This window comes from Acanthochromis polyacanthus, chromosome 5 (genome assembly GCF_021347895.1).
Source record: "Acanthochromis polyacanthus isolate Apoly-LR-REF ecotype Palm Island chromosome 5, KAUST_Apoly_ChrSc, whole genome shotgun sequence".
In the NCBI taxonomy this organism is placed as follows: Eukaryota; Metazoa; Chordata; class Actinopteri; family Pomacentridae; genus Acanthochromis; species Acanthochromis polyacanthus.
This window is the reverse complement of record NC_067117.1, coordinates 15,390,771-15,401,394: the sequence shown is the minus strand read 5'-3', so window position 1 is coordinate 15,401,394 and position 10,624 is coordinate 15,390,771. Positions and strand designations below refer to the sequence as shown.

Below are 10,624 nucleotides of genomic sequence, written 5' to 3'. Positions count from 1 at the left end.
TGTTCATGTTTTCAGTCTGGCAGGAACACATTTATGTGTAACATAAGACAGGGTGAAGTTTTGTAGAATCAGTTTCTGTAACAAACTTGAAAAACACTAAAATAAGGCAAAACAGGATGGGATTTTGTAAGATCAATTTTCAAAATGAAACAAATATGAAATTGTAAAATATATAGACCATTAAAAGCAACCAAAAGCCACTGAAAACATGTACAACATGTTGATTGGGGAGCACCATCTGATTGAGAGGAAGGACAATCCAAAGCTTTGGAGCCTCCATCATTGAACAGCAGCTGTTCTGAGGATCTCAGACATCTGGAGGTAAAGTGAGGATAGAAAAGTTCTAAAGTGTACCAACACAAGCACTGGCTTTATGTATAGACTGTCAGGGCTGTGGCGTGTAGAGAACCCAAATGCAGACACACTAGACAGACGGCCTTATTTTATGAAAAAGGTTTATTTAAATAAAACAACGGCTAACTGAAAACGAGACTGAGATGGCTTCTATGACAAAACATCAGCAAACTAAAGAACTGAGGAAAATACTCACACACCAGGGACAGACAAACTGAAGGCCAAATGAAAATCACAGAGTCCAAAAATGAATCCAAACGGGGGAGAAACGGTGTAATCCTGTGAGCAATAATCCAGGGGAAAGGAGGGAACGGAGATGGAAACAGGGTGAGTCCAAGACAAGATGAGCCAGCGACACTGAACACAATGACTGGGCTTAAATACAGAGGAGGAACACAGGTGAGATGAATCTGAACTGATTGTGTCAGGTGAGCAATCAGTGACTAAGAACAAAGGAAGCAGAAAGCAACAGACAGAGGGAGACAGAGAGACCAAAACACAGAAGGAAAAAACAGGAAAAAGTAACAACCAATACAGAATCCTAACATAGACATGAATTGTTTATTTGCAAAACAATAATTCACCATTTTTCCCCAAGGATGAGAGCTTTTTTGTTTTGTTTTGTGAATACAGTTAAATTTGCAGGTCTCTGAAATAATCTGGCTCATGCTGCTTGATTTTGTGATTTTAGTATTTCTAGGGTGAATTGTCAATCCTGTTTCTTTAATTCACTTTACTGGCAGGTTTTATCTTTATTTGCAAACTGAAATCTAGATTAAATATTTTTTAAAGAGTTTTTCTTTTTTAACAAAAGAGCCCAAGACATTGATGACATTTGTCAACGGAACAACTTCCAGTTGTGGAACTGAAATCTTAACCCATAAGAACCCATGGTGAGACCAGTGTAACAAGCACTTTGAGTGCCCCAGTCTATGTGGTCCACTTGGTCTGTGGTATATCCCACATAATTTTCCTTTAAGGAAAAATGGGTCTGGGTTCTTATGGGTTAAATTCTTCTGCTCTTAATCAGGCTGTTTCTGTGAGGGCAGCAAAGAAAAGAAATACTTTTGATCATGACTTCTGTCAGTGGTGAAATATTAACCACGACTCTTGCATTTCAACAGGTAAAGAGAAAAGGAGGTGACTGCGTAGAGTGAAACAGAGACATTTCTCCTGTCAGATGTGTAATTCTGTGTAATCAGAGCTTGCAGATGGAGAAACAGAGGCTGTTTGTTTGTGTGCTGGAGACAGACTGGAGGTGCAGGCAGAGCCAGTTCCCTCAGAGCTGCTCTTCTCGCTCGTCCACTCTTTACTGGCAGCCGATGTTTGTCTCAAGATTATGTGACAAACCAGCGACATGACAGGAGACATGTTTTTCAAATCTATGCAGGTGTTAGATTGGGTTACTGAAGAAATGCACATTGTCAATCAGTTAATCCTCTTGCACACAACTCTAACAATAATTAGCACAGCAGTAAAATCACGCAGCAGTGAAATGATGCAGCACTGAAGTAATCATCCAGACTTCCAGCATAAAGGAGTGGAAGGGTCAAAGTCCTGCTGTTAAGACCACAGATGTAAGAAATGTGCCAGCAGAGCGGATCAAGTAGAGAGATAACGTGTTTTTTTAAGCTGTTGTTTGCATTTGTTGTTGTTTTTCTGCAGCAGTGGACAGAAGGGTTGGTCCAGTCTGTATTCAGGAGACGTCTTTTCACATTTAGCAAAATGCAGAAATAATACAGGGAAATAAACATGAGATTCACTAGGATCAGTACAGCTATAAAATAGACTGTTTTTACACTGTAAAAAATGTCTCATTTTAGATGATCGCTCATAGCCTTGAAGGTGCAACATTAATTATTCTGTACAAACTCTGACAACTGCAGCTGTTTCTGAAGTCCAGCTTTACCGTGCTGCAAATGCTGCAGCCATCCACACCAGTTTTATGGTAAGAAAGGTTTTACAAAATCAAAATCATCTTTTAAAACGTGAATAAACAAGAGGAAATGTGTTTGAACAAGTGTCCCTGAACGGATCCAAGGCAAGAAGCATTTTAGTGTTTTAAAACGTAACGACCTAAATAATTTCATCTTTCAAGGTGCTTTCAGTCTTCCTACAGGGAGTTGTTTGTAGTTTGTGACCCCTGCATGAGTCCTCCCACATAAATCAGTGCAGCAGGAGAAAAGAGCCGCTCCGGCCGCTGATTGGCTGAGCGCTGCGCTCCAATCACTGAGCTGTAGTGATTCTTCTCACACGGAGCGCTGCGGGTGGACTGAGTGCGGTTCAGTCAAATGTCAAACAGAGAAAACACGAACAGCGTTCACTTCTGCAGGCCGGATTTACCCCTATTCTGAGAAGAAAAGCGAAGGAATAATAAAAACGCAGAACAATCTGGATTTAACTCAACTGCACCTTCCGATCGGAGTGAAATGATTGATTGAAACTTTGGGACGACAAAAAGGCAGATTTCCTTCTCGTGTGTAGGATGTTGATTTGCGTTTAAAGCAGCCTGAAGATGAGGATGAGGATGAGCGGCTCCATGAGGAAGGTGCAGGTGGTGCTGTGCGTTCTGCTGCCGTGCGCTCTTCAACTGTGTGGCGCGGAGACACAAGGAGGTGAGCGGAACACACACACGCACACGCACACACACACATACACACATACTGTGTTTTTCTATCATTGTGGGGACATACTATTGACTCCCATTCATACATAACCCCGAACCCATTTGGCCCCCACAAGTATAGCCAGCACCTGAGCCCCCCCCCCCCCCCCCCCCCCACACACACACACACACACACGCACACACAGACACACACACATTTTTGATTGTTATCCAGAATATTTACGGTACACTTGGACAAATACAGAAGTATTTGTCCAAAAAGCCTTGATGTGTGAGCTGCTCACTGCGCTCTGCTGTAGGAAACACCTGTCCTCCTCCTCCTCCTCCTCCTCCTCCTCCTCCTCCTCCTCACAGAACCTGTTCCGCACACGTACAACTTGTTTGCAGTGAGTCACCTGCACCTCTCCCACGACTCTGTGTGCTTTATCATGTTTGTCTCAATTGTTTCAAGGCTTTGCGACACAGTGGCCCAACCTTTCACCGCCTGAGTGGCAAAAACATCTCCCTTCAACTGGAGCACTTTATCTCAGATGTGTTTGTCCATAGTGGAGTCACTTTTATGATTTGCTAGATAAAATCACACGCACATAAAGATACATGCACATATCTGAAAGAGAAATGATGTATATTGAAAAAATGGCACAATATTTGTTTAACTATTATTTGACAGATTTTCCTGTTTTGTTAAATTAAATTAAATATTTGTAAAAATTAAATTTTGCTAAATAAAATCTAATAAAATTGCCATTATCAATCAGGATCATTGATTTACATGTTGACTGTAAAAATGATTTAAAAGTGTAAATATATATATATATATGTGTGTGTGTGTGTGTGTGTGTGTGTGTGTGTGTATTGTGTTGTGTAACTGATGGAGGTGAAGCTGTACACAGTGTTTATCTGATTAATAATCAATCATTTGGTTTATTAAATCCTAGAGAATCCTTCCCGATGGTCCAAAGCTCTAAAGACATTTACTTTGTAATTTTGCATAGGAAATTATGAATTTACCTTGAAAATAGTTCATTTTCAGTTCAGTTTTAGATCAGCTGGCTGATCAGAACTGTCCGTGGCTGTCACACAAATACAGCATGGTTTAAATCGGAAAGCAAATTGATTCCAGTATTTGAGTAAAACGTGTGTAGTTGTACGTGGTGCTTTGCCACCACTGAATGTTGGTGATGTGTTTGGAAGCAGAGAGCTGTTGTGATTTGAATCTCAGTGACTTTGTGTGAACTTTGACCTGGTATTGCTGTTGTTGTTGTTGCCACCTGGCTGCAGGTGAATGAGATGAGAAAAACAATGTGAACATGAGATCATCCATCTTCAGGCAGCTGATGCTCAGGTGATGGAGCCAAAACTAAAACACCAAAGACATCAACGTGGAAGCGGAAAAGGTTTCATCACTCAGAGGGATCATTTACAGTTTGCTCCTTGAGGAAATACATGAATGCAGTTTCTGTAATGTGAATTTTATGTTCCAGTAAAGACACAAAAATGGTTGAAAATGAAGAGAAGGAGCCCTGATGCACATCTGATGACACTTGTGTTAGTTGTATGAGTGCTGCAAAACTAATTCAGTTAAACTGTTTGAATATTTTATGATGTCAGGTTTTATTTGGCCTAATATCAACCTTTGACTTGTCAGCAGTAATATTTTAGGAACAGAACAACTGATGGTTGCAGGTTTGTGGTTAATTGGAGGCCTTAATGGTGTTTCATGTAACATTTCAGTGGTTTTTGTATCCTTGCGGCATTTTTCTGCAATGACGCCAAGAAAAAGCTCCAGACACGCTCGCTGAGCATAAATCTCTAAAGTGACACGTTACACAAACATGTAGTAAACAACTCAGTTAGTGCCAACTTATAGTACTTCCATGTTCAAATGCAGTTCTTGTGCCAACAGGAAAAACAGGTGATTTATTATTTTCATCATGGAAAAATCTTGCATGCTGTCTTAATGTGTCAGATTTGAAATATGTCATGCGTCTGAGAGGGATGAGCTTGTTTGTGAGTCAAATCTGATTTCTTATCTTTAAAAAAACAATAGGTGGCACCTTTTTTTAAATCGCTTTTGTGCTTTTACAGGCGTGACTTAGCCAAATAGCTGATGTGTCGAAAGGCAAATATGCTGTCGCTCCTGTTGCCGGAGACGTTAAGTAACACTCTGTCAGCTTCAGTGAAGTTGTACAAAACACACAGGAGCACAGACAGAGAAACTTCCAGTTCGTTTGTACGTAACCTCTGCCTGCGAGCTGATGAATGTGCCATGAAATCAAGTAGTTCATGTGCTCAGGTGTCTGTCTTTGTGTTCGTGCATGCATGTGTGTGCGCGCTCACTACTGAGGTATGCAGTAATTTCTGTCCATCCTGTGCCAAGTTTCTGTTTACTTCAGTCATCGTCTCAGCTGCTTTATTCAGCTTGTTTATCTCCTCCTCCCTCCATTCTATCTCTTCTTTCTCCAGTATTGAAACCTTGGCAACAGCAATGAAAATAAGCAGCAAAACCTGATCCGTGTTATGTTTTCATCATGTGTTGGGTTACACTTTAGCTCTCAGGACAATGACGGCATGCTGGAGTGAGTTTATGTGCTGTGGAGGAGAGCTGCTGATAAGTTGAGTAGGAAGGCAGACATACTGCAGCGTTTGTGAAGAGATGCACAGACAGTCGATGCACACACATGCACAGCTGGATGTGCGCTTGTTTTGCGCTCATTCAGAATAGGCCCATTGTGTTCATGTGTGTGTATTGACTCCAAACCCTCCACCCCATTCCTTTTTTTCCTCCATCATCCATCTGCCAACACTGACAGTCGTCCTTTGACAGGACAATCCCACTCAGCCTGTTGAGATTTTCAGCCTCCACAGCTGCAGCTTGTGTGCTCTTATAGTTTCGTGACATACTGTGTGTTGCATGCATGCATACCGGTTTTTCCCCCTCTGCGGTGGGCTGTGCTCGTATCGCATGCATGCTCTGCATACTGAGCCATACGTATGGAAAGTTCCTGAACATTCATTCTCGGGTGTATGCAAGTATTTCCCAGCCTGCAATTCAAACAGTATAGAGTCAACAGCTCAAGTCTTCCACTGATAGCAATGAGCTGCTTTAGGGCTTAAATGAGGCGGGGCAGATAAAGAGCTTCACTCTTCAGCAGCTCATGAACTGATATCAGTTCAAATGAGTGGACTGGAATGAACAAAAGTTTCAAGACTCACTGAAGAACACTATATGAGCTCATTAATGACAACAGAAATGTGACACTGAGCAAAGTAGGGGACTGTAATATGTAGAAATAGCTCATATTGGCATTCATATCAGTGAAGGGAAAAGATCATGTGCCTACAAGCGACCCTCCCACGTCCGTATGACAAAATATTGTGACTAAGAGGGATTTTCAAAGTATTATATCACAGAAGGGAGGGAAGTAATCAATATTGTGCAGAAGCATGCTTTACCTTCGTCAGCATTTTCCACAGAACGTGTGGTTGCAATGTTGTAAGTATTATTAAAAATATATTGATTTAGACACACCTTTGAGGTTGCAGATATTGTTTTAAGGAGTTGTGCTGACACTATATTCAAATATTAAACAGAAATATCAGCACTGATTGATTTAAAGACAAACTTAAATCAATTAAAGTAGTTTGATGACTACATTTTTCTTCCTCTTGAGTTTCGGGTTCAAAAAAGGCAAAGCTGCAAAGACACTAAATCCTACACTACCTGTAATATAACTCATTCAAGAGCATTATTAAATGCAAAAATGTTCACATACACATCAGAGAGACTGTTAGTTTCTAACAGCTGTAGCTCCTTCTTCGCCTTAAAGTAAAGAAGCATGAAAGGAATTTTTAGCTAAATAAAATCAATTTTAACACCAATGTAGCGGATTCAAATCATTAAAAAGGAGCCATACACCGTTTGCTTCTATCTGCTTTCACTTGGTAACTACAAATATGTGATTGTTTGATCGTACAACAATTGGAGGATTTTCTGTTCTTCCCTATCTGCGGACATTGTGTGACTGTTCCAATAGATCCTTTCTGCTCCACAGAAGCTCATGTCTTTTGAACTCCATTTCCTCCGTGTGAAACAAGGGGTTTCTGTTGAAATGTTTCATCCCCTCAAGTTGAGAAAATGCAGCTCACATAATCAGGGTTATTCTTCTCCACATTATACAACTGTTATCACAAGCTTTGAACGACTCTCCGCAATGTGAAATATGATCTTTATGTGTTAAATCAGTGGAGTTCTCTGCAAAGGCTCAATTAACCCAAATCATGATTAGGAAATCACTGTTTCCACGTCCACTGGATGCAGACGAAACTGTGGTGAGTGTTCAGGTTTAATAACAGTGTCTCACTCCCAAGATGGAGGTGATGTGTACCGGCCTCACTCAACACAGAAAAAATGACATTTAAAGGAATAAACAATGTTGCTTCCCTGAAACATTGTCCTGGTTATTCCTGACAGCTCACAGATGTCACTATTATGAGTAAGACGGTAGTTCTGGAAAGCAGGATGAACACATTCCGATCACCTCTGTTGTACTGTGACAGTGACGGGACTTTCAGAGCAAGATATTCTAAAAATATCTTCAAAATAAAACAAACATCTGCACAGCTGATCGCCCTGTGGAGGGGAAATACGTTTTTTGATCTGAATGGCCTAACTGCCTCAGGTTTTTGGTACAGAGCCACTTCCCTTGAACTTTGTGTTCTGAGAAACACAATAAAATGACTCTTATCAGCACTTTATGGGCAGAGAATGTTCTTTACAGCGTCGTCACACACCAAGACACACACTGAGTCATGTCTTCGTCCCTTCAGAGGACTTTACGTTGACTTACATTTTCTGGAAACCCGGACCCTCTTATCCTTAACTGTCATCTTAAACCAAGTGGTCATAGTCAAATTTACCAGTTTACATCATGGGGACTTTTTCCCACAATGTAACCTTGTAAACAGATTTATGAGTAACAAGGTGCACACACTGTGCTTTGACCTGCCTGTTGTACCTGTGAGGTTAATAATCATTAGTCTTTAATGCCCTTGTTGATCTTGTTGTTTTGCTGAACTCTACTCTGACTCAGAAGTCAGTCGATGGAATGTGTTTGTGAGCGTATCGAGTATATTCCATGCGTGAGACGCTTTCAGATCAACCTGAATCGTCATCAAAACTAAATTGATGTAACTTTTTTTGTTCGAATAATAAAAACTGAGCAGTTTGGTGGTGACTGACTTATTATTAGTCTCAGACTGAAGTTAAACATCTGAATCCAAAGCAGTTTTTGCTCACTGTGAGCCTATTTGTCACTGATATTTAAAGTCCTGCACCTCTATGGAAGCAGAACAACCATGGCTAAGACTGCAAAAATGTGCTTTGATATTGATATGTGATATTACATATGAGTGTTATAATATTGATAATAATAACCATTTAATGTGCAATGAATCCATGAGTTGGGCTTGACCTTTAAAAGGGAAGAGATGGAGCTAAGCACTAACTCCAAGCTCTGATGGACACAAACAGGTCAGGCTTGAAAGTTAAAGCCGCTTCTTCTTCTCCACATGCACACACACTAACAAAGATAGAGTTTTGACCTTGATGCACAGGACATTCTTATTTTCTTATAATGTAACAGTTAATTTTACTGAACCTGCTCACTCAAGGTTGTTTGAGGGAGAAACAATAATAATCCTCCCTAAAGGACACCTGCATCCTCCCTGTGAGATAGAACTAATGACTGCATCACATCTCAGCTAGCAATGGAATAACACTAACTGGTAGAAAGCGGGAAGAAGTTTGCATGAGGGTTCTTTCTACAGGATGCGCCTCCTGGGAATTGGATGAATTATGTGCTAAGAAATATGGACATATCTGTGCACCAGCTAATGGGAGAGCTAAGTCTAAACCACAGTTTACCTCCACCTTTAGCCAATCACATTTCAATATTTGAATGAGACGTTTATATCTATAACCTATCACACAATACTAGACTGAATAAAATGTATTCACTTTTGATTTTATCCTTTTCTGAGAGGCTGTTCCAAAGAGAAAAGGTCCTTGTACAAGATTCTTTTGGGACAGTGATATTTAGAAAATAAACAGCTTAATTGGAGAGAAGTGGTTTGTCATCTCAAAAAACGAACACATTCAGCACTATGTGCCACTGCTGAATCAGTAACGACGTCTTTAACTAAGACATTTAAAATATTGTGATTATGAGCTTGGATTTTGTTCATTTTCCGGATGGAGCAGCATAACACTGAGGAATTTAAAAGCTTTGACAATTTTTCCAGTTTTTATAGTTTATGGCTCTGACAAATGCTGTAAATTCTGCCAATTTTTCAGACCCTCCGGCAGGTTTTGGGATTCAGAGCGTTCAAGGGGAGTGAACCAGACAACAAAGAAACATTCTCTCAGTTGCCTCAAGCGGTATTTAGCCATGCTGATAATTTGTGTTCTTTCCTTCATTTTTTTTGGAAATTAATCTTTGAGACTTGATACACATATTTAAAGATTTAGCATGTGTTTCAAGGATGTCTGATGTCCTTTAGCCACAAAAATGTGCTTCCTAATACTCCAGTTTGCCAATTTTTAAGGTTCTTCGATGTGAGATAGTAGAGTCTGTACACCATTTAAAGGCTGAGTTCTTCCTTCCGTGACCTGTTTCTCTGTGTTAAATGTAACTTTCACTTTATTTTGAGGCTCAGAATGTTAAATGTGTAACAAGCAGGGAAATGTTAGACATTAAGCCACAAGCAAGTAAAAATACCTCTGTGATTATTTACCATCTAAAAACATCGGTCTCGACTTTTCCTGGAAGGTTTTGGAACCTCGTTGCAGGGATTTCTTCACATTCAGCCACAAAAACACAAAGTCTGGACTTCATGTTGATCAGTAATTAAAGTTGTGTTTCAGGTGTCTCAAGTCAGAGGAGACTGTTGACTCACAATTAACTGCAAGCAGAAGCCCAAACAATAAAAAAAATCCCTTCCAGACCAGAAGTATGTGGACAGCGGTGCCAACATAATGCACTTAAGTATATGTTTGTACACAGTGTTGATTTCTAGATGACGTTAGGACTAACAGTCATGTTGATCCCTCTGTCCTCGCTGCTGTTCTTCCATTTTCTCTCTGCTGTTTCTCTTCTGTCTGACATTTGAATAGCAAAGCAGCCTCCAAGTGACGCTGAATGGCTGAACTCCCACAGATCATAAACAAGGCCTTGTATGTTTGTTGGAGAGGAAGGCATGCCCTGTACACAATCCTGAGTTTGTTCCAAACTGTTACAGTACATTCATTTATATCAGGCTAAAGCCGAACAGTGGCTTGTAGTGAACAGCATAAAACAGCCTTTGTTAAAACCTGTTAAGCTTCAGTGTCCCGCTTGCGGGACACTTTGAGATCTGCATAAGCATTTCCTTAAATGTCTGAAGCTGCAAACGCGATTATACAAACACTATACACCGATGGAAAGCTTAGATTCTCATGAATCCGCCGGTATAAACCACTTTCAGATGTGATTACCACAGCGGGTAATATAAACACATTTGTCCGACAAACAACGAATATTCATCCATCCGTTCTCTATACACGGCTTCAGCGTACACAGCGCGACTCACATTTCCAGGTTCATT

At 40.4% G+C, this 10,624-nt stretch overlaps 1 protein-coding gene across 4 annotated transcripts in view; it reads left to right on the top strand.

Moving 5' to 3' along the window:
* erbb3a (erb-b2 receptor tyrosine kinase 3a) overlaps positions 1–10,624 on the top strand; it is a 45,227-nt gene that overhangs the window by 18,015 nt on the left and 16,588 nt on the right. For 2 of the 4 annotated variants that reach the window (XM_051948340.1, XM_051948341.1), the window contains exon 3: positions 2,909–2,969. In XM_051948340.1, the coding sequence (XP_051804300.1) occupies positions 2,909–2,969 (61 nt within the window). Of the gene's footprint in view, positions 1–2,862; positions 2,970–10,624 lie in introns of all 4 variants that reach the window. The other 2 variants (XM_051948342.1, XM_051948339.1) reach the window with 1 other exon arrangement.